Consider the following 24,976-nt stretch of genomic DNA (forward strand, 5'->3'; position numbering starts at 1 on the left):
GGGAGTAAAAATGTAGTGCTTTTATTATTTTTTATTTATTTATTTTTAAAAGATTTAATTTATTCATTTGACAGAGAAAGACACAGCGAGAGAGGGAACACAAGCTGGGGGGAGTGGGAGAGGGAGAAGCAGGCTTCCCGCTGAGCAGAGACCGATGTGGGGCTCGATCCCAGGACCCTGGGATCATGACCTGAGCCGAAGGCAGACGCTTAATGACTGAGCCACCCAGATGCCCCAAAAATGTAGTGCTTTTAGAATGTGCTTGAACTTAAGTAACCATCAACTTAAAATAGACCGCTATAATAGATAGGATCTTATATACGGACCTACAAACCAAATAGCTTTAACAGATATGGAAACCATAAAAAGAAAGAAATACAAACACTAAGGAAAGTCATCAAGTCACAAGGGAAGAGAACAAAAGAAGAAAGGAACTAGAACTACAGAAACAACCAGAAAACAATCAACAAAATGGCAATAAGTTCATATCTATCAATAATTTCTTTTAAAAGTAAATGGACTAGATGCTCCAATCAAAACACACAGAGTGGCTGAATGGATAAAAAACCAAGACCTATGTATATGCTGCCTACAAAAGACTCACTTCAGCTCTAAAGACGCGCACAGACTGAAAATGAAGGAATGGAAAAAGATATTCCATGCAAATGGAAATGAAAAGAAAGCTAAAGTAGCAATATTCATATCATATAAAACAGGTTTTAAAACAAAGACTGTAGGGGCGCCTTGGTGGCTCAGTCGGTTAAGTGCTGCCTTCGGCTCAGGTCATGATCTCTGGTCCTGGGATCGAGCCCTGCATCGGGCTGCCTGCTTTTCCCCCACCTCTGCTGCTCCCCCTGCTTGTGCTCTCTTTCTCTCAAATAAATAAACAAAATCTTAAAAAAAAAACCCCAAAACTGTAATAAGAGACAAAGAAAAACATTATATAATCATAAAGGCATCAATCCAACAAGAAGATATAACACATGTAAATATCTATGCACCCAACATGGGACACCTAAACATATAAAGCAAATTATTAGCAAACATAAAGGGAGAAACTGACAGTAATACAATAATAGCAGGGGACTTTTAACATTCCACTTACACCAATGGATAGATCATTTAGACGGAAAATCGATAAGGAAACACTGGCCTAAATGACACATTAGACCAGATGAACTTCACAGATATTTACAGAACATAACATCCCAAAGCAACAGAATACACATTCTTTTCAAGTGCACATGGAACATTCTCCAGGATAGATCACGCGTTAAGCCACAGAACAAGTTTTAATAAATTAAGGATTAAAAGTATATAAAAGCATCTTTTCAAACCAGTGGTATGAAACTAAAAATCAATTACAAGAAGAAAACTAGAAAAAACACAAACACTTGGAGGCTAAACAACAAGCTACTAAACAACCCATGGGTCAATGAAAAAAATCAAAGAGGAAATCAAAATATGCCTTGTGACAAATGAAAAGGTAAACACAATAGTCCAAAATCTAAGAGACACAGCAAAAGCAGTTCTACGACAGAATTTTTTTTTTTTAAGATTTTATTTATTTATTTGACAGAGAGAGACAGCGAGAGAGGGAACACAAGCAGGGGTAGTGGGAGAGGGAGAAGCAGGCTTCCTGCGGAGCAGGGAGCCCGATGTGGGGTCCGCCGGGATCATGACCCAAGCCGGAGGCAGACACTTAATGACTGAGCCACCCAGGCGCCCCTCTATGACAGAATTTTACAGTGATACAGGTCTACTACACCTCAAGAAACAAGCTAAGGGAACAGAAAAAGAACAAAGCCTAAAGTTAGTAGAAGGAAGATAATAATAAAGATGAGAGCAGAAATAAATGAAATACAGGCAAATCTTGGAGATATTGTGGGTTTGGTTCCAGACCACTATAATAAAGTGAGTATCAGTAAAGCAAATAAAATGAATTTTTTGGTTTCCTAGGGCATATAAGAGTCATGTTTTTACATATGCTGTTGTCTACTAAGTGTGCAACAGCACTATGTCTAAAAAAACCCCATGTATATACCTTAATTAAAAATACTTTATTGCTAAAAAATGCTAACCATCATGACTTTTTAGTGAGTCATAATCACTGATCATAGATCACCATAACAAACATGATAATAATGAAAGAGTTTGAAATACTGCAGGAATTACCAAAATGTGACAGAGACATGAATTTATAAGCAAATGCTGTTGGAAAAATGTTGCTGACAGACTTGCTTGAGTCAGGATCGCCACAAACCTTAATTTGTAAAAAATGCAGTATCTGCAAAGCATAATAAAATGAGGTATTCCTGTAGTTAGTAATACATAACTTTGAATGGTGACAAATAGTAGCTAGATTTAACATGGTGACTGCTTTGTAATACACATCAATGTTCAATCACTAGGTTGTACATCTGAAACTAATATAATATTGTTTGTCAATTATACTTCAATTAAGAAAAGGTAAATTGTTTAGGGTAAAAAATTATGTAAGTACAGTTGTTTCAAGAATATGGCAAAAACTATGAAAGTGTTAAAAAAGATGACAACATTTGGGAAATATTGCTATAGTAACAAGTAGGAACCCAGAGTGGACACGTGCCACGATTCTCTGATTTAGGGTTAGCCTAAGGTAATGAGGGAGTCTGCTTTCAGAATCTGTGGCTTGTAAATTCTCAGCTGGACACTGCAATAGATGTGCCAACACGGACTCAGGAGTCAAGCTAGAATCAGGTCAAGCTGGGGGCTGGACCCCAGAACTCATCTGGCATGAGTAAGAAGCATGCACATTCAGATATCTTGCTGTTATCATAGGAAATACCAAACATGAACAGAGCAGGAACAAGGATCAGGTTCCACGGCCATATTCAAGGTCAAAGCCAAACCAGCAGGAACTACCTAGGAGATAGGGCACCCAGCCCAGGAATGATGTGTGGTAGGCCTGGATTCATTCTCCTTCAGCCATAAAGGCACATGGGCCTGGATTCTGATATTGCTTCCTCCTTCAGGCAATTAATTCTCAGTTTACTACCTCTACGCAAGGCTCCAAGAGAGAGGGTAACTTTTTTTTGTGCACATCTAAAGAGCCAATGGGTCTCTACCCACCATCTCACTTTCTCAGCAAACTGAAGCCAGCTCTAGCTGCCAGCATAAAAGGAGCCTTTCCCTGAGCCTCCAACATTGAGTCCCCCCTTCCCGTGCTGGGGTGAAGAGAAGGATATCCCTGTCCTCTTGGATTGGAACAGAGAATGAATTTTTCCATAGAAAAATGTTACAAACAGAAAATAGGTTTTGATGAATTAGCACAAATAACGTTTCATATATATTCCAGGTTATATAGGATTCTGCAAGCTAGACTGGGCCACTTCAGTGGGAAAATGTTTTAATGCTATAAAATGAAAGTTCAGGTTGCAATTGTTCCATAAGTAGTGACTAGCTATACTTAGAAATACAGCAAATTCCTTACTAGTGAATGCCTAACACTACATATCTTAAATTTTATTTTCTTTTAACATCTTTCAAGAAAATATTGGTTTTATCGTCAAGGGTGCTGGTATTCAAGTCTTATACTATTGAAAAATAACTGACTGCTCTCCTCCCATTACAAAAGAAGGACTCAATCTTTGTATTTGAAGACAATTCTAGATATATAAATATAATTCTAATATACACTTCTCTAATCAGCTCTCAGCTGAATGAACTTATTTATGGGATGAACTAGAATGACTGTCCTGACTTCCACCCTGCTTATTTCCTGTTCTGACCATAATCCTTTATTTTTTAAAAATATTTTATTTATTTATTTATTTATTTGTTTATTTATTTGAGAGAGAGAGCGAGAGAGCGTGTGCACGTATACGCCCTCGAGCAGGCTGGTGGGGGGAATCAAGAGGGAGGGGGATAAGCAGACTCCCAGCAAGCTGGGAGCCAGCCGCGGGGCTTGATCTCACAACCCTGAGATCATGACCTGAGTCCAAATTAAGAGTCGGACGCTTAACTGACTGAGCCACCCAGGCACTCCTGACCATAATCTTTTAACCCAATGTTTTCTACACTTGTCTGATGAAAAGAATTACATGAGGTGCTTTTAAAAACAAGAATGCCTGGCCCCAGCCCAGTTATGAATCAGAATCTCTAAGGGAGAGGTCTGGGAGTTGCACTTTTAAAGATTGCTCATCCCTGGTGATCCTGTCATCCAGCCCAGTGGTTCTTACCCTCAAGGGTGAATTAGGATCACCTCAAGGGCTTGTTCAAACACAGGTTGCTGAGCCCCAGCCCAAGAACTTCTGATCCAGTGGGCCGTGGGAGGTGGGAATTTGCATTTCTACCAAGGTCTTTAGAGATGCTGATGTTGTTGGTCCAAGAACTACACTTCCAAACCACTTATTTAGCCTGTTTGGCAAACACTGAAGCTGAATTCAATATTACTTTTTTTCCTCCCTCCCTGGCAGAAAAAACAACACTGGATGAAAACACACAAGACTTCATTTGGAGCAGTACCCCTGCTACTTTTTAGCTGCTTGATGTTAGACAAATAAATTTATCACTGCATCTCAGTTATCTTCCGTGGGGAGGCATAAAAAGTAACAGAAGGGAAGAGGTTTGGTCCTGTACTTGGCACACAGTAGGCCAGCACAGAACATCTATGTACTCTGATTTCTCTGGCATGATCACCTCCTGTGAGCTACATATAAAAACAATGCTGAGTTCTAAAAATAGGTCCCAAAATTTATGACACGCACCAAACTTCATTTGGTTAAAACAAAAGAACAGACAGGCAAGGAAGGAATGGCCGACCACTTCTTTTCCTCGTGAGCTACCATGTAGCTAACATTTTGAACGTTAACATGTGCAACAGGAATATACTCAACTTTCCAAGTCACGTTTCCCATGGAAATAAAAATAGAAAACAAGGAGTTAATAGATTATGATGAGGTTCTCTGCTTAATTTTGATTTGCTGAATTTAGTATCCAGGTATGGATTATTTTCTGCGCAGATCTTTATTATATTGTTTGGCTATTTCTTATGACCTGAAAATCACACAAATGAATCACAGACTCTCAGAGTCAGAGGTCCCCGGAGGTCATGTCGCCCACCCACCCACTCTATTAATGCCACTGAAAACACCTCCAATGTGTGGTGGTCTGGTTTCTTCTTGGACACCCACTGAGAATGCACTATTTTCACGAACCCCAATCTTCTCTTCAGATAACTAATATTAGATTTTTCCCACGTCTGAGCAAAAACCTTTACTTCTGTCATTTCTATATCCCTGGTCCTTGTTTTGCTCTCTGTCGTGCCTGAATATGCCTCATCTCTCCTCATGTTGACGGCACTTTCAGCATCCTGAAGCAGGGCTGACATCTTCCTCGTCTTGTCATTTTCAGTCTGAACATTCTGCGTAAGCAACTATCCTCACCATCCAAATTTCCATACATGTAATAGCCCTGGTCCTTCTCCTGTGGACAGGGTCCACCTTGAGGATATTTCTAGGTCCTATCATCACCAACAAAAATAAGTTGTAAGAACAATGTCATGTTTCTTTCCAAACAGAGTTTCCAAGAGCTGGAAGCTAGAGTCCTACAGAACTACACTAATCAGGACTGAGAAAGCATTTCCATGACAGGCTTGGACGTGGCAGCCTGAAGCAGGTGGATCTGGCTATCTACATATCTACATATCATGACCTTACTTGCAAGAGAAATGCTATGCTGCCACTTAAATTATCGAAGACCCAAAAAGTCTCTTTCTAAGGAGGACAGAGTGAAACAAAAGGCATGTCTTACTTTCTACGAAACATTTCTGCAAATATGCAGCCAACACTCCAGAGGTCCACAGGGGTGGCGTAGCTGGACTGAAGCAAGACTTCTGGAGCTCTGTACCACAGCGTGACGACCTGCAATGGCAAACGGATCGGAGTGTTACTGAGGAAGATGGCTGGTTGCTTAAACTTCTCATCTCAGCCAGTTTAATGCCAGTTCAGAAAGAGTGCCTGGCATCATATGGGGACACTGAGACAGAAGCAGTAAGTAACTCGGATTCATCGCTAACGGGCCAGGAAATGACATCATCCCCACAACCTGGGTTCCCACCTCAGACTCCACAGTTTCTGGCGAGGATGGTAAAATAACTGAGTTTCAGAAAGCAAAGCAAAGACTTAAAAAAAAAGAAACACCACAGATCTTAACACTATTATTTTTTTTCTGAAGGGGCTTAAAAAAAAAAAAAAACAATACATGGAAAACAAGTGTTGGCAAGGATTCCAGCTCAGTTCCCACGTCAGCATTATTGGGAAATTACAAGAGGATTCCAGTGGTTGCTGGATGTTGACCTTGAGGTATAAAGAGCATCCAGGACAAGTCAAAACTACTCTTATCACGAGACTGTGGAGAATCAAAATAAAGCCCCCTTCAATGCCACTCTTTTCAGAAAACAAATAAGAAACCAAGAACTTAAGAGAGAATGTATAACTCAATTGTTCACACTATGTGTAAAAAAAGTCATCCAGAGAACAGGATTCCCCAATACGAAGAACCTCACTTAATACAAGAGCAGTGTGTGGTAACAGATGAAACAAACACCATTAACTATTTCTGCAATGCTGAGAGGTCAGGAAACAGACCAGTATAGAGGGGTTCAGTGCTTCTCTTTTGGGGGGAGCAGAGATGCTATGGATGCCTGAAATAAAGGAATATTCTTCACTGTCAGATAAGGAATTCAATACATAAATCTACATAAGCATTTTATATTACTCAGGTTCCTTTTATCCTTACTTATTGTTTTGTCTAATTGCACTTTTGTTGACATCTACTTAAATTTCCTACAATTCTCCTTCATGTATTTTGATGCTATAGTACTTGGTGCATTCAGATCGCAGGCGCAATTCTCCAGAACATGATTGCCATCTACTTCCTTCCTTGTAGACGCACGCTGCTCTTTCCAGCAAGAGATGGAGTCTGGGGCACCTGGGTGGCTCAGTCGATGAAGTGTTAGATTCTTGGTTTCGGCTCAGATCATGATCTCGTGGTCGTGAGACTGAGCCCCCACATTGGGCTCTGGGCTCAGCGCGGAGTCTGCTTCTCCCTCTGATTCTCTCCCCCTTTCCCTCCCGCTCTCTCTCTCTCAAATAAATAAATTTTAAAAATCATAAAAAAGAAAGAGACAGAGTTTAAGTCACATTCCATTGAAACTGAATTGGTCTCAGTGAGTCGGTCGACTAAACTAACAGAATGTATCTGAACTACCAAAACTAGGTTAGAAGAAGCCTAGTAGTCTGGGCCTTTTTTTTTTTTTTTTTTTTAAGATTTTATTTTTAAGTATTCTCTACACCCAATGTGGGGCTTGAACTCACAACCCCGAGATCAAGAGTCAGCCGCACACTCCACTGACTGAGCCAGCCAGGCATCCAGTAGTCTGGGCCTTTGTGAATGCTTGCTTTTGAGATGCTTCCTCTGGAGTCCAAATGCCATGCAGTGAGAAGCCCAAGAAGATTTTCCAGAGGACAGCCCCAGCTGAATTCTCAGCTGAAAGCCATGCGAATGAGCCACCTTGGACATTCAAGTTGGACTGATCTGCCAGATGACTGTGGCCCGCCCCTGCCAATGTCCCAGGGAGCAGAACTGCCCAGCTGAGTCCAGTCAACTCACAGGATTATAAGTGATAATAAAATGATTGTTGTTCTAAGTTTTGGGGGAGATTATACAGCAATATTGTACTGAAACAAGATTTTTGACTGGTTCCTCCTCCTCATCTAGTTTAATAGGTTTTGCTTTGAATTCACACAAGAGGTCAAATTTTGTGTAAGGGATATCTGGTTGATATCTAATGGAGGAATGGTGATGATGTAACAGAAATTTAAAAAAAGGAAGCAAACAAAAACCAAATAGTGTTACTCAGTTATCACTGGCTCTGATATATCTTTCCAGCAGCATATCCCATAGTATCTCCATAACCCTTACAGTCTTGTCACATACTAGACCACAGCACAGTATCCACTCTGTGCATGAGAATCATCCATGGGGATTTTAGAAAAATATGTGTCTAGGGGCGCCTGGGTGGCTCAGTAGGTTGAGTGACTGACTCTTGATTTTGGTTCAGGTCATGATCTCAGGGTTCTGAGATCAAGCCCCGTGGCTGGCTCCCTGCTCAGTAGGGAGCCTGCCTGACGTTCTCTCCCTCTCCCTGGTCTCTCTCTCAAATAAATAAATAAATAAATCTTAAAAAAAGAAAACAACCCAAAAAACAACATGTGTCTTGGCCTTATCTCTCCCTCACTAAATTAGATCTCCATGGTGGGAGGCCTGGAGTGCTTCCTTCACTTTTTATTTCTTCTCTCTCTCTTTTTTTTTAACAAAGTTTTTCAAGTAACACTAACCCTTGGCTAGTCTGAGCACCACTCAATTATATAAACATACCCTCTAGCAGCTCCTGCCTCCATGCTTTAGTTGGCACTGTTCTAGCCTGGGAAACTCTTCCTTCTCCTCTCTGCATGTGGAAATCCTATTTATCCTACAAAAGGCTGGTTCTGATGCCATCACCTCCCTGAACCCACTGCCCCCTGAAAATCATACCTTGTAACATAGTTCATAATATGGTTCGTTCTGGGAGGCATGGACCTGATTTTATCCAAGGTTACGTCTGTAAATACCCATCACAATACTGCTCCCATAACAACTGGGGTTTAACAAACACCAAATTGACAATTTTAAGGCAATTATTGCCAGAAGATAACCCGGCAAAATTCAATTATCAGTCATTCCCCAGAAAGAAGGTACTTACTACATTTGCTAAGAAGAGCATCCAGTTCTGGGCTCTAGTTTTCACTTGCATAATTTATTTCTGCTTTATTAATATTTCTAGCTGGGGGAACATTTCCCTGCTTCTCTGATATACTGCAAAAAAAGGGGTAGGTGTAAGCAGTCCGTAAAGTTCTGCTAAGTGGTTTATAGACATACACAGTGTATGGGCACACACCCATCTTCTCGCCAACATTTGAAATAAAGCCTAGCATCATACGGGATGAAAATTTTAATCTGACTATTGCACTGCTTTAAGCTGTCCTAAAGAGGCTGTGATTTCTGACTGATTACCCATCCTAAAACACTTTAGTAGGACTGTTATCATTTTTAATACTTTAATCAGTATACCTACTATGGTCATCAAACACATGTTTAGGGAGTTAAATAATAATATAATAACTCTACTGATGGGTTTAGGAAGTTCCTTTCAAAAATCAGTTACCACTCAAAATGCGTAATTAGTTTTTATCAAATATTTTAAAAATATCTATTAATAATGACCGTATGATCATTCTCCTTCATTCTATGAATGGTATATTAATTACATTAGTAGATATGCTAATACTGTACAATCCTTGCCTTTTTGGAATAAATCATTCCTAATCTCGATGTATTATTCTTTTAATATTGGTGTCTTACTCTTTTATTTTTATTATTATTTTTTAAAGATTTTATTTATTCATTTGACAGAGAAAGAGAGACAGTGAGAGAGGGAACACAGGCACGGGGAGTGGGAGAGGGAGAAGCAGACTTCCCGATGGGCAGGGAGCCCGACGCGGGCCTCGATCCCAGGACCCTGGGATCGTGACCTGAGCCGAAGGTAGACGCTTAACCAACTGAGCCACCCAGGCACCCCAGTGTATTTCTCTTTTAATAGACCCTTGGATTCTATTTGCTAATACTCAGAGTATTAATTTACATTCCTAAGTCAGTCTGACCTACTGTTTTATTTTTTGTGTTAATTTTTCATGTTTTGGTATTAGAAATATGGAAGGATCCTATCCTTCTCTAGATTCTGGAATATTATAAACATCAAAATAATCAGTCTCTTAAAAGGACTCACTCATAAAACCATCTGGGTCTGGATTTTCATCTCAGTGAGAGAGAAAATGTACTTCAAAGCAAGACAACTGGCCACCCATATGGAAGAAAGTAAGTTTGATCCCTACTTTACACCATGTATAAGAAGAAATTGTATATTCACAAAAAATCTAAGCATATGAAGTAGAGCTAAAAAAACATATTAGAAGAAAATGGAAGAGGACCTTGGGATATGGAGGCCTTTTTCAGCATGATAGGGCAATCTAGAAATTTGAGATGAAAAGATGAACAGATCCAGCTATTTCAGACTGCAATTCTCTTTGGCAAACACTATAAAATAAAGGCAAAGACAAGTAACAACCTGGGATAAAACATCTAAAACAAATGGCATAAACAAAACAACAGAAAAATGGATAAAGAGTATAAAAAGATAGTTCACAAGAAGAAACACACTATCAAAGATACTTCATCTCATTAAAAGAAAGCAAGGAATGAAGGAAGAAAGTCATCACAATAAAGGGTATCATTTTTGCCTGGTTAGCAGAAATGAACAGAATGACACTATTCCCGGTTGGCCATGGTGTGGGGAAACTGCTTCAAACCATAAATTGGCACAACCTCTTCAGAGGACAATCTGACAGTATTTAGAAGATGAATAGTGACCATGTCACTGAACCAGAGTTCCACGTGCAGGAATTTACCTGAAATATTCAGTCTAGTATACAAAGAGGTATTCACAAGGATGTTTACCCCACAATAATTTCCAATAGGGGAATATTATTCAGCCATCAAGCCATCAAAAAGGATGAGCTACTTCTCATTTCCGTTCATTTGTGCTCCCATAGAAAGATATCTATGATATACTGTTAAGTGAATAAAGATGTTTTGGAACAGTGGGAAATATATTCTAATTTTGATTAACAGATTATGTGTGGGTGTAATACAATAATCATATACGCATACAGAAATGTCTGCCAGGACTCTCTACACAGACACAAAGCTTTCAATGAATAGTTGCCACAAATTCGTGGCAGAGCAGGAGGTGAAACATGGAAAGGAAAAGGGGCTCGAGGATGATTTCAGGGCACGAGATCAGTCAGTTCCTGTCAGTAAGCACATTTTATAGCTGAGAAAACTGAATTTCAGAGGGGCTGAGTCATTTGGCCAGAAACACTGAGCTGAGATGTGGGGGAGCTGGGATTTTCACCAGGACCCTCTGCTTTTCAACTCTGTGCTCCTTCCTCAACATCCAACACAAGACTTTCAGCTCAGCATTCCAAACATCCACAAATCAACAGGCAAGCATGCAGGTTGTAAATAGATAACCAAGAGGAAAATATTTTAAATTTACATGGAGCTATCTTACTGGGAACTTTAAAAGAGTTTACAGTTCCAGATCTCAAAAACTCGGCTATCCTTTGGGGTTAAATGATTTCCTTAAAAAAAAAAAAAGAAAGAAAGAAAGAAAGAAAGAAAGAAAGAAAGAAAGAAAGAAAGAAAGAAAGAAAGAAAGAAAGAAAGAAAGAAAAAGAAAAGGTTAAGAAAAAGGTTTCCAAAATTTAGTTCTGAACAATACCAGTGCTCTGAATGGTAGGACATCTATTCGTCAAATTCCCATTTAATAATTACAATAAAAAAAAAGATTTATAAATCTCTTGGGTATCCCCCAAGACTTTTGGTTGGTCTATGTGTAAGTCATTTTTACAGTGAGAGGAATCAGATTTATTAATTAGGTGTGTGGCTTATCCTCTATTTGAACTATTAGCATTTGATTACAGAGACACCTTTTTGGTTTTTTAATCTGTGGAATTCAACATGCTTGAATTCCAAAAGGAAGTATGAATTGTACAAGACTTACCTTTCTAGTTAATTCTCTAAAAAAATAAACCCAACAATGTCTAAGGCCTTTATTTAAAAATAACAAATTACTACTTTTTGCAATAGATACAAATCTAATAGTTGTTCTTTAGTTTATGTAATATCATCTCATGTCACAGTGTCCCCAGTTTTAATTTGCTAATGTATGTGGCAGTTCCACATTCTCTGATCCAGAGTCCTTCAGTCCTCACTTCACATCACTGTAGTTTAAAATACCTCAAATGATGACAATTTCTGTAATTTCATGGGATTTAAAATATATAAGTTACAAGTTTTTGAGAACAAATTGTAACAATTTTTCCTGACAGTAAAATATAAATTCTGTTTGCTTGGGAATTATTACACTTCTGTGCTTCTACAACTTTGTTATGGAAGACTGCCCAACTTAAAACCAGTTTGTCACACGTAAGCAGATTTGATTTTTACTTCAAAGCTTTTTTAAGGAATGGACAAAACTGAAAAAAATGTTTCAAGGTTTTAGTGCATCAAGTAAGGGATGTTCTCAACAATGGAATCAATTCTGCCCAAAAGTTCTCTATGTTTAATAATTCTAAATATTCTTAAAAACAAAATATCACGGTGAGTTTACATTTAAAAACATGTAGAGAGGATCAATGAATGCAATGTATAAAGATCAACATTTAGAAATCTATGACAAAGGTAGCCTCTTTGATACATGATAACAATGCAGTTGTCTACAAGCAAAGACAACAATAGGAACTACGGACAGAGTTCAGTGGTTGGAGCCAGCTGGAACCAAAGCAAATACGATGTTTATTACAATCATTACATGTATTAACAGCCTCTAGAGGTGCTGAATGGATTTGGCAACAGGAGGGGGAACGGAAGACAGGCGGGAAGGGGACTTCAAGGATATTTACCCAAGTGGATGTATCTGTTTAAACTGCTTTGATCTCTATTCACAATTTTTTGAACCAGTCCAATAACAGTATAAGATAAAGTAGAGCCAAAGCCAACTCTGACTCAAAATGTATCAGAGTAAACGACTCTTACTTAATATTCGATTTAACAGTCTTTTATTCATGTTCTTTTCACCAAGATCCTAAAAGTACTTTGTAGATGTTATCTGAAGCATCCTTATTATATGGCTACATGCATGTAGAGTAGAAAAGCATGTCACGAACACTGTGCGGGTCCATCTTCCTTTTGCCTCTCCGGATGGTCTCTGCCCTGGGCGGTGGGGGTAGGTCTGTACCCACCCACATGCCTCCAGCTTCTTACTGGGTCTGGCCAATGGGAAGCCTAGGCAGGAGCTCAGGGAGAGGGAGAAGAGCGAGGCAGTCTTGCGATTGCCTCATTGTCTAGAGCTGGCTGTGCGGCCATTGCAAAATCTCTGTCTGTCCTGGGCACTACCTGATTCCAGGAACTGCTCTCCCCCTCTTCCCGTCAAGCTTGGGAATGGTAAAAGCTTGGCTGCAACTGAGACCCAAATTCCAGCACCATCCACTGCACTTCCCCTAAGCCCCCTTTGTAAATCTTGTCTCTGTAAACAAAACTTCCTTGAATTATTTTGAGCGTGCACTGGGACCCATTTCCCAGTGGGACCTTGACTAATACATTCAGTTTGCAGATGAAGAAATGAGCATGGATGGCAAATTCTTGTCTAAGCCTCATTTTTCTCTCTGTCAATGAGGGCATTTAGACTAGATGATCTGTAAGGTGACTTTTCTTAGCATTTGAAGAGTCCCTACATGATGTGGCGATGGTCATGAAGCTTTAACAAGGTATATACCGTACAGAGCCAAGAACTCTTATCTTTGGACATCTTTGCCTGTCTTTTGGGTAATTACTTGGGGGGATATCAGTGCAGTGACAGTCTCCTTTTGGGGTCCGCTTCGACATCACGTCTCAAATGGAAACACAGATAAGGATTTCTGAGGAATATGGACACAAGGCCAGAGTGAGGGCTTTCTGATCTAAGCTGTCTACTTGCTTCAAACCAATAAAACTCTCTGGTATGTATGCTTTTTCCTTCCAGAAGACTACTATGGTGTACAAAGTGAAAATCAAAATTAGTGGCAATTTCACTGACTTTTCATAAACTTTGGTCTCAAAGTTTAGTTCTTTAAAGTTATAAATTTAAATTAACATCATAATCAGAATTTTAATTCTGCCAAGCCAGTTCAATGGAAACTATTAAGAATTAAATACCAGTAACAGTTAACATACAAAGTACTTTTCAGCAAATAATAATGGAGTCATCTCAAATAGACTCATTTATAATCTAAGGGCCAGTACAAGATGTTTTGAGAGATGAGATGACAAAAAATGGCGAAGGTCTACACAAAAATGAGATTCTCAGCACAGAGCACTGCACCAGTAACAATATTGGCCTCTGCTCTGATGTATCCACTATCAGGAGCAAGGCTGTCTGTTCTTCCCAGGACCTAGAATTGTCCCGGCTCACAAATGGAGCTGCTGGTTCCCATCTAGATGTGATTTCCAACCACGTGGCCATTGCTTCTGTGGGATATTCTTTCCCTGAGTCTCAGCAGGTCTGAATCCTCACATATCACTTCTTCCACGAAGCCTTTCCTGCTCTCCCATCTGGAAATGATCGCTGTTCGCCTGAACTTCCACCACATTTCTTTATTTTATTTTTTAATTTTTTAAAAAAAGATTTTATTTTTAGACAGAGAGAGAGAGAGAAGGAGCACGTGCACACACAAGGAGGAAGGGGCGGAGGCAGAGGGAGAGAGAGAATCTCTAGCAGACCCCCTGCTGAGGGAGGAGCCTGAGGTGGGGCTCCATCCCACGACCCTGAGATCATGACCTGAGCCGAAATCAAGAGTCAGACGCTTAACCGACTCAGCCACCCTTCCCTGCATTTCTATAGCACTTGAACCTTCTATTTTCCACTATAGTCATTCGACTTACCGGTCACAGTGTACGATCAGTGTCATGCCTGAAAGGTGCTCAGTAATTATCTGATGACTGGATACATGAGTGAAACACAGGGAACTCTCAAGGGCAGGGCTGAGGGTGGACAGGGGCACTCAGCTAGTCTGGAGAATACGGGGACAATAATGTCTAATAATAATTGGGTACTTTAGAGTCATCATGTATCTTTAAAAAAGAAATGGGAACTGTGGAGGGAGGTGAGGCTGAACCCAATGTGATTCGGGGGATGTGTAAGAAGACTCAAAGGGCAATGGAACAGGATAACCTAGCTGAGATGGGGGCTCCCTCCAATGTGGGGATGGAAGGAATCTTTGGGGACAAGACACTCCGAAGTCAGGGGCCTGCATTCTGTGCTCCGGGGACAATGACAATGGCCCACTGAAGGATGGCCAAAGGTGGAGTTCAGGGATCCAGGCTTCTGACCTTTCATTGATACCAGCAGTCCTTACCATCTCCTTCTGAGTCTTATACTTCTCTCTCATTTTGCTAATGTTTCAACAGATCAACCTAAAAAAGGTTTTACTCCAGACATCAAGCCTTAAGGGTCCAAGTGAGCTTCACTTCGATTCATCATGCGAGTGCCCACTGTCAGTCCTGGACAGGGGGTCACAAATTAGGAAAGCAGCAAGTCAAATGAGTTGGCTGAAAAACAATGGGAGTGGGGAATGGGCTGTAGTGATTTAAATGAGGAATGCGAGGGTCCTGTTCTAGAGTCCCTCCCACGCCCTAGGGTCTCTTCCCCCATCAGTCCCTTAATATAATTCTTTTCTTGAAGGCTAAGATCCTCAGGCAGTTACTCTTCTTCCGTGATGTACAACCTCTGGGGAGTGTCGTACGTGGATTCCCTCCAGGACCACACTGCAGCCAGAACTCTGCAGACCCACAGATCCAACTGTCTCCTGCACATCACCATGTAGTACTCCCAGAGGTATTTCAATTTCAAAATGCATGCATTGTCTTTCCCCTGAAACTTGCTTCTCCTCTTAGATTCCCTCTCTCTCTACAGGCAAAATCGCCACCTACCCAGGTTTCCCACTCATCTCCACTATCCATGAGGCTCCCAGATCCTGACAGTTCCACCGTGCACACCTGTGTCCTCTCCTGACGGCCACATCAACTTCCTCTGGGCTCTTCTCCTACCAGTTGGCCTCCTTCCACTCTGTCCTCTTTACTGCACCTGAAGCCGTGCTCACCCTACTTCTACTTAAAATCCATCCACTCTCCAGAGCTTTTAGGGTCCAGTTCAAGTCCAGTTCACACACAATGCCCTTATGATCTGGCTCTCGCCCTCTCTGGTTTTATCGCCTGCTCCTCCTTCACACGAATGCTTCCCTCAACCTACTCAGAGGCTTTATGGTGTTCAATATGCATGCTGTGTCATGCCTCATGGCCTTGCCATATGCTGAGACTTTTCTCTGGAATGTCTTCTCATAATACCATTCTTAATTCTTGTGAACCTTGCCCCACCTAGTCCTTCCTTAGTGACACGTAATTCCAGCACTTATCACACTGCATCCCATTCACTGTGTACTTACTGCCTACTAGACCCCAAGCCATTTGAGGGTAGAGACCATTTCTAAGTGCACTCTCCACCCATGGCACCTCCCAGAGCACTGCATGTAGTAGACACAAAGTAAATGCATATTCCAACAAATGTACGGGTAGCCAGAACATAGCAGAATGGAGGATTACAGAATTAGGAGGTTAGGCTTCTATTGCAGCATAAATTTACAAACCATGGTCATGTCCCCATACCTCCCCCAGGTATTCTGAGGGTCCACCAACACCAACTTCAGTCAACACATGACTTTTTAATAAAGTTGAAGACCATTTCGGTTTTGTAAAATGAAGTTTCAAAATGCCTAAAGGGTCCATGTTTTCCTTCAGGCTGTATTGTTTAAATTTCATCTTGAACTTATGAAACTTAAAATAGTTACCACTTGCTAAATGTCTATTATGTTTCAAGTAACTGACTCTCTTTTTCAAAGTACAGTATAGTGTAGTTTTGATTTTGACACTAAACAATCACACACTTGATCTCTCTCTGCCTTCACCATAGAAACCAAGCAAATATTTGTAGACATTCCTTCAACCTTCACAGATAAGTAGAAATGAAATTATTCTGAGCACAGGATATGGCAGGCTGTGGAGCTCATCGTTTCCTTTTGAACGTTGTTTTAACGCAAGAAAATCTATATGCTCTGGGAGTCAACGTAATCACTCAGATTTGTAAAGAGAATTTAAAACCTGACTTCTTACCATGAAAACAAATGTCTCTGAAGTCCATGCCTCCCTTGTAAACTTACTGAATGAGCACTGGGAAAGTTATACAGTCAGTGCGAGTCACCAGGGAAATGGAAAAGCATGGTTTTAAAATCTAAGTTCAGCCTCAAACATTCCCCAACATCTTAAAATTCAATGGGCACTGCCTTCCTTAAATGAGAAGGCTTTAGAGATCCTTAACAGGAAGGAGCTACAAAAAGGTAAAGGTTCATTCTTCAGTTCTCCCTGCCCCCACTGTCTCAGCTGCACATCTCCATCTACAAAGGCTCACAAAAATGCATGCAGGAAAAGAAAACCAGCCATGCAGTTTCCACCTGATCTGGGCCACCAGAAAAGAACTACTGAGGATTCTGGAGCTCCCACTATATTTTGCGCTTTCAGCTACTAATGGCAAGAATGAAAGAAAATATGCTTCTGAAGATGAGGTTGGTCTCATGCTGTGCATTTAGCAAGATTCCAACTGCAAACAGTAAAGAAGAAGGACATGACCGAGAGAAGCACTTAGCTTGCAGCATTAGGAACAGGGTAGTTAGACAGAAGGAAGTTATTTTCTGACAAGAACGGTTAAATGGCAGATGGATCATTGTGGGATTTTGTGATCCTTCCTCCAAAACCTTTTTATTTTCATCCTATCTGGGGCCAAAGAAGTCGGCTAGGGAAGGAAGGGAAGAATCCTTCGATGAGGTACAGAAGAGGTAAAGTGCTGTGCTGGATTGACTTCCTCTCTAGCCTTATACAATCTTCAGTTTAATGGGATGAGGTGAGTACCAATGAATCTATCTTTAAAGATAAGGAAGTTGAGACTCAAAGAAGTGAAGTAACTTGTCCAGGACCAATCAGCTAATAAACGGTAGAACAAGGATTTGAAGTAGGGCTTATCTGACTCAGGTTGGCTCTCACAGAGCAGACTAAACGACCCCTGGTCTTTTTCTTGTTTGTCTTAAGCCACATGAAAAAATTTTAAAAGTCTGTATTTCCAGAACAATCATTTCCATAGCAATGTAGGCTTAACAGAAAGGCTGACAAGAATAAAAGAAATCGTCTTTCTAGAACAATGGCGTCCCAAAGGATTTCAACTAGATGACCATCACTTGAGGCATCAAGGTCATGGATGTGCAAACGGCTAGGGCCTGGGTGCAGGGCAGAGAAAGTCTCCCTACCCACATGCTCCGCACAGGGACCTGGGTCTGACACTGTGTGTACAGGCCTGTTTCTGCTGACAAAAGTTTCATGCTGTCCTCTCAGAACATTCCTTCCCTGAAGACCACAACAACGTCCTTCCTCCCAAACTTGTTCTTCTTTTGTATTCCCTATCTCTGCAAATGACGGCACCATCTAACCAGTTCCCCAAGTCAGGCTCTTCCTCAAACTCACCCCTCATCCATCTATATGCAGACTCAGTGTGAAGAGGGTGCTTTCTTATCTCTACAAGTGAGCAAAATGTACATTTGACTAGAGTTGTGGAAACAGGACAATGGAAAATACCATTTGGAGAACCTCCTCACTTTCATCATCCATTTTAAAACGCTGTCCCCAAGTCAAAGGAAAAATTCACATCACTGGGCACAAGAAATTTTCAGGTTTGAAGACTCCGTGCTATTGTATGGATGTGACGACATCACTTTAGATTTTACTATCTGATTTCAAAGTTACTAAAAACAAGAAAAGTCACATGTAAACATGTGTCCTAACTCTTGATTTTCCTCCTTTGTTTTATAAATTTTATTCTTTTAATCTTTTGTTAATTTACATAATTTCCCCCTCCTTTCTTTTTATAAAACACTTTTCTACACTCCTAGGATTTTTAGTATCTTTATATCTTCTCTGAACTGAGGGGAAGGAAAGGATCACTTTAAAAGAATGCAGTTCTGTTAATTAAATAGGTAATTATAAAACATATAAATTCATTTGCTCTTGATGAGCTGCAATGCTTGTCTTAAAATTGTCTGTTTCTAGGAAGAACCACACTGATACCAAGGACTTTACAGAGTATTTCTAGGTACATCCGCTATTAGGAGAAATACATGTGTGAACATAAAAACCAGCGGAAGGCTTCTCACCTAGGCTCAGGGCTCATGCTGCACATGTGTTCAGGGCAGTGTGGTTGCTGCATGCAAACATTACTTGAAAGGAAAAGTAACCCTCCAGTTTGAGTAAAACTTGGCTTTTACCTCAGAACTAATTCAAAGAAATACTACTTTTCCACTTACAAGCATTTCAAAGAATGTTGCTGCTTTCTAGAAATCTGTGGCAGGTAGCTTCTTTTATCCTTGAAACTGCTAGGACTTTGAACTGGCCTAAGAAGTGATTACAATGATATCTAAGAAAACATGTAGATTATAGAACATATTTCAATGAGTCTTTAGTAACTGAAAAGTAGTCTTAAATCATCATTGTAGATGGTAAAAATAGTGAGGACCCTAATTTGTGGTAAAAATAAAAGCAGGGCCCAGCGACCCTTCTGTGAAAGACTTCCAGAACATTCTGAGTCAGGGAGAAGCTCCTTGCTCTACACTTCCACAGCACACAGCTCTTACAGCCTCTGACGGTATCTTGTGTGACTGCAAGAATCTGCTTCCATCTCTATCACCCCCAGAAGACTGAATGACAGGGACTGGGACTTAATTATCTTTGGATCTCCAAAGCTTGGCACAGTCTCTGATATACATCAGGCATCCAATGACTATTTGTTAAATGTACGACCAAGAAGTTCAAATTTGCTCCTAGGCTACAAAATCAAAACAAAAGCAGAAAGGAAAAAACAAATTCATGCATCTTTGAATTATTCTGCAGGCACAAAAGGTGCTCCAGATTCATAAACATGGCAAGAGAATCAAATTTATACATCATACCTTAGAGGAAATTTCTTGTAAAGAGTAAATAAGTTTTAGCTACCTACTGGCATCTATGCCTATAGATATGTGTGTGTATCTACCTACCTACCTATTGCTCAAGGCATTCATTCATTTACTTACTTATATTTAGCCGTACACAAACCTTAAAGTGTACAGTGTATTTTTACATACACACACACTTATGTAACTACTACTTACACCAAAGATATGGAATATTTTTATCACCACAAAAGGCCCTCTTGTACCTTTCCTAGTCAATACGAGGAATCCTGTATGACTTTTCTCACATGTATCACCATGGATTAATGTTGCCAGTTCTTGAACTTCATATCAAAGGACTCAACCAATTTGAGTCTGACTTCTTTTGCTCAACCTAACATGCAAATTGTCCATGTGGTTGTACATATTAGTAGTTTGTTTCCTTCCTGTTATGCAATGGTCCATTGTGTCAACCTGCCAGAATTTATTTAGCCATTTTTTAAAAGATTTTATTTATTACTTATTTGACAGAGAGCAAGAGAGACAGCAAGAGCAGGAACACAAGCAGGGGGAGTGGGAGAGGGAGAAGCAGGTTTCCCGCCGAGCAGGGAGCCCGATGTGGGGCTCGATCCCAGCACCCTGGGATCATGACCTGAGCCGAAGGCAGACGCTTAACAACTGAGCCACCCAGGCGCCCTTATTTAGCCATTTTTGGCTTCTGTTGATGGGTGTTTCTAGTTCTTGGCTATGGTGAATGAACATTCTGCCATTAACATTTCTGTGTAGGTCTCTTGTTGGACATACCAGCTAATTTCTCTTGGGTATATGTATTTACCTCTATCTCTCTCTATCCATTCATCTATGAGAGAAAAAGAGAGGGAGTAGGCATATGTTTGGTAGATACTACAAAATAGTTTTTCCAAGTAGGTGAACCATTTTACAGTCCCACTAGGAATGTATGACACTTCTAGTTTGATATTCCCAACCATTCTGGTTACTGTGTAGTGTCACCTCATATACTTTTGCCTAACCAATTAATAAGAATATAAGATTCTAAAAAATGGTAAGAGAGTCTGGATTTATTAAAACACTAATTAGATTCTCTTCGTAATGACAGAATAAATAATGGTATCTATCATTTCTGTATAGATGCATGACTCAATAGTTTAAGAAAATTTTTAAAATGTCAGGTTTCTCTTCTCACTTTTGCCCCTGCTACATCTGACTTGTAGCAAATTCCCAACCCTTTAAGCATCTGTTTGTTCTTTTCCTGAGGTGTATAGACTATATAATTATACAGAATTCTTAGATAATCTGCGCACTGAACAGGGGAACTAAACTGGAAAGTATTTTGAAATGTTGGTGCCAAGGTTCTAAGTTACAACATTAATAATGTAAAAATTTTAGAAGCCGCTGGATGGTGGTTTTTACCATATTTCCTCTATGGACAAGATTCAGACACATCATTATGAACTAAATTACAGAACCATACCTGTCAGTATACAGTCCCGTGGCTGAGTTAAGAGGCAAACCCTAAGCTTAGCCCCTGTTGCCTCATTTCCTTCGGAAGAGGTCATGCAGTCACGTTTCCATCTGTGGTGAGCCTGCGTTCACATTCACCCAGGCATGAAATTTAAACATGGGGAACCAGGCAACAATATCGGGGGTGGGTTGGGCTGCAGGACAATAATCAGCGTGCATGTGGCACTGTTCTCCCTTGTTTAGAAACTCGGAGTGACTCTTCATTCAGTGGATAAACATTTGCTGGGTGCTGCATGGTGGCTGGCCCTCACTGCTAGTGAATGAACCATGGTTCCTGCCCTGATGGGGCTTATGGCCTGACTGACTGTAGAAGTAGAGTGGGAAAGACTGGAAGGTAGTTGACTCAGCCCCGCAAGTTAAGTTTATTGAGGGAAACCTACAGAATCTTGAGATTCTACATCCAATTTCGAAAAGAAACGGATACAAAAAAATTTTTCCATCAATATTTTCTATTAATAAAGACATTTCAGGGAAGAGGCAAATATTGATAGGATCTCGGAGAAGATGTGGGAGGAAGCCATTTGGTTATAACATTAAGTCCTCATTGTCCCACACCTGTTTCCCAAAGGGAGTCCAGAGGACAATAATGCCCAGGGATGTTTCATGAAAAACAATTCTAATCAACCACATTTGGGAATATGCTGGATCCACTCTTGAAAAAAAAAACATTTTTGCCCCCACATGTTAAAGGCGCTGAGAAATTCTACGGTCAAAACAGAAACCTATTTAATTTAACATTTCCCAAGTATTGTCCATGGAATGACTCCACCCCCCCCAAATACCTATAACCGTCCTATAGAATTAGATTTCCCCGGAAAATGCTTTGAAAAGCAATAGTCTATGACAGCGTACAGGGTTAGGAGCACAAATAATCCAAAATAAATTTTGGAATGTATGCATGCATGCAAACTCAACATCCTAAACTAACATCATCCTAAAAAATAAGAGCTGGTATATCTTGCTTTAGGCCAGCAACATTTATGAGAACTTGGTTTTGCAGTGAAAACGAAAGCATAAAATGTAAATAAAAGTCGCAAAGGTTCCCCTCAGGGCTCGGGTATAACCATTATAACTTTATCCCTATATAATATTATGGACGTAGATGGTGAAGAAGTCTTGTTATGTCTGAATTAACTATACTCTTTCTGTTAGGACCAGATAGGCTCACATTTAGGAAATAAATACTTCACTTACTTTGTCACCTCTTTAGGGTAAAAGTAGAATGCAGAAAAAATTCTGGTTACTTCAACTTTCTGTCTGTATGCACCGCATTTGGGAAGAAGTTTATTGCAGTGTAATGTTGAAGTTAACCGACATTTACGGGCAACCTACCATGAAAGGGATTGAGACTATAAAGACAAATAATAGACAATGTCTGTTCTGGAGGAGTTCATGGTCTAGTGAGGCAAATATAAAAAGAAATAGCTGTAATACAGTGTGGCTGGAACTATAATAAGACATGGAGAAAGTGCCATGGAAACACAGATGACTTCATTAAAGAGAATGGGTGATTTATTGCTCCTACAATAAAGTACACACAATCTGTCTGTATACAATAAAAATATGACTGCAATCAAGAAATTAATAAATATTTATTGAGCACCTATTATATACTATAAATCTGTGTGCCAGACTTTCTCAAATGTCAAATTACTACCAGTCTCATAGAATTTCATATTGTTCTCAAAAGGAATGTAAAATATTTCTCAGATTCTCGGGCGATTTTATATCCAGAATTAGAGGGAGCCAAACTAAAGTTTAATTTTACACTTTGGAAAAAGTCTAAGGCAAAGCACATCATATGCAAGCAATCCCTGGGATGTGTAATCATTTAGCACTTAGAGCCAGCAGAGGGAGTTAACCCTGTCGAAGAAAAGCCTCAAGTATATAAGGAGAAATTTAAGACTTCAGATGTAAAGAAAACCTTTTACATAAAAGAAAAGGAGGGTGCAGAGACACATATTTCAAAAATAGGTAAATAATTTAACTATGTTTTTTAAATTCCTGAAACATAATGCAGGAGAGTCATAAGCCATCATTGAATCAACTGAAGGATGTCATCTTATCGCTCTAATGAGACCCACAGAACTAAATGTATGAACTCTCCCATCTGAAAGTGATGGCAATCACAAATTTCTGTAAAACACATCCCGCAGCAAAATCTAACTAATTGGCATGAATAGGAAGGAATGTCAATCGTGCAATCGCTAATTAGCGAGAGCTAGAGCTACCGTCTGCAGAATGCCAGTTTCACTCTAAAGAGAAGTCCATATATACCAATCACAGTACATTTCTGCCTCAATTTCCAAGACTGAGAAACTGCAACCTATGATGAGAATGGAAGCTTTCACTTCGGTGTTCCCAAATCCTCTGGGACTAAGCCTTTCTATGATTTTCCTCATGGGGAGTATTGTGACAAAAAAGTTTTATTAATGGAAACCAGGCATTTTTAGCCGTTCACTTCTGGTATATCCGTAATATTTTATCATTGTCCCCCTTTACAGAGCACTTGTTCTACCTTTCCAGCTGGTATTTTTCCCACATTTGGTTCACCCACCGAACTACAAACCTCTCAAGCATATTCCATGTCTCCTAACACTGCATACCCTCAGTACTGAGTTAGCACCTCATGCCTTACACAGAGGTGATGTGCGGTCAGTGTTTGCCGAGGACTTAAATAAAGGAGTCTGGAAAATTCTAACCAGAGTGTCTGTTTTGCTCAGTCCCAAACTCCTTTTTTTGTAGGATATATTTTCTCCATTTTCTTGCTTGCATGAGAATGAACAGCACATGTAGATCAGGGATATCTGCTTTTCTTACCCAGATTAATGGAAAAGGACACATACAGAGGGAGAAATGGGGGTACTGAGTTTGAGATCTGGTGACAGGCTGAGTTCACAGGAGAAGCCCTGAGGCTCTAGGTTCCTCTGATCAGCATTCCCTCCTCTTCTATCTGACCCAGTCTTGTAGGTGGCCAGTTCTTTCCAGAGCTCTGCTGCCCAGTAGAAAAGCTGAGTGATATGCTCCATAACTGTATTCTCTTTTTTCTTGATTAGCTTTGTCAGAGAATTGCCTTTGCTATTAGTCTTCACGAGTGACTAATTCTTAGGTTTATTTTTCCATTCTACTCTTATTTTGTTTTCTAATTCATTTATATTTATTTATTTATATTTTTAAAAGATTTTATTTATTTTTGAGAGAGAGCACACACATGTGTGCACATGAGCGGGCGTGGGATTGGGGGGTGGGAAGGTGGGGAGGAGGGGCAGAGGGAGAAGCAGACTCCCCGCTGAGCAGGGAGCCCGAGGCGGGACTGGATCCCAGAATCCTGGGATCACGACCTGAGGCAAAGACACGCTTAACCCATGGAGCGGTTATTCATTTATATTTCATTTATATTTAAAACTTTATCTACTCCTGTCTCCTGATTTATAAAGGTATTTCTCTAATTTATCATTATGTTTCATAATGAGTATATATAACATTTGTCTTATAAAAAACAATACTATTCAATAGATGCTTGTTGAAAAGAATTCCTTTTCTTTTATGGTCCTTGGATTGAAGGCTTTTACCTTTATGTTCAACCCTCTTACCTAGTCGTAAAAGCATTTAGTGCTCTCAATTAGCCTCTGTGCACGGCTCTGGTAATATTGTCAGCTTTGATGTAGAGT

General features: G+C 40.1%; 1 protein-coding gene and 1 long non-coding RNA gene across 5 annotated transcripts in view; one reads left to right on the forward strand and one right to left on the reverse strand.

The window, feature by feature from the left end:
- The window catches only part of CDK6 (cyclin dependent kinase 6), a 233,323-nt gene that overhangs the window by 59,321 nt on the left and 149,026 nt on the right, over positions 1 to 24,976 (reverse strand). For all 4 annotated transcript variants that reach the window (XM_035723196.1, XM_035723197.1, XM_027573270.2 and 1 more), the window contains exon 5: positions 5,794 to 5,903. In XM_035723196.1, coding sequence (XP_035579089.1) covers positions 5,794 to 5,903 — 110 coding nt within the window. The remainder of the gene's footprint in view (positions 1 to 5,793; positions 5,904 to 24,976) is intronic.
- LOC113911007 lies at positions 15,062 to 15,794 on the forward strand. Its single transcript, XR_003516350.1, has 3 exons — positions 15,062 to 15,196; positions 15,422 to 15,574; positions 15,653 to 15,794. It is a non-coding gene; the product is annotated as an uncharacterized LOC113911007 (long non-coding RNA).

Source organism: Zalophus californianus, chromosome 12 (genome assembly GCF_009762305.2).
Source record: "Zalophus californianus isolate mZalCal1 chromosome 12, mZalCal1.pri.v2, whole genome shotgun sequence".
Classification (NCBI taxonomy): Eukaryota; Metazoa; Chordata; class Mammalia; order Carnivora; family Otariidae; genus Zalophus; species Zalophus californianus.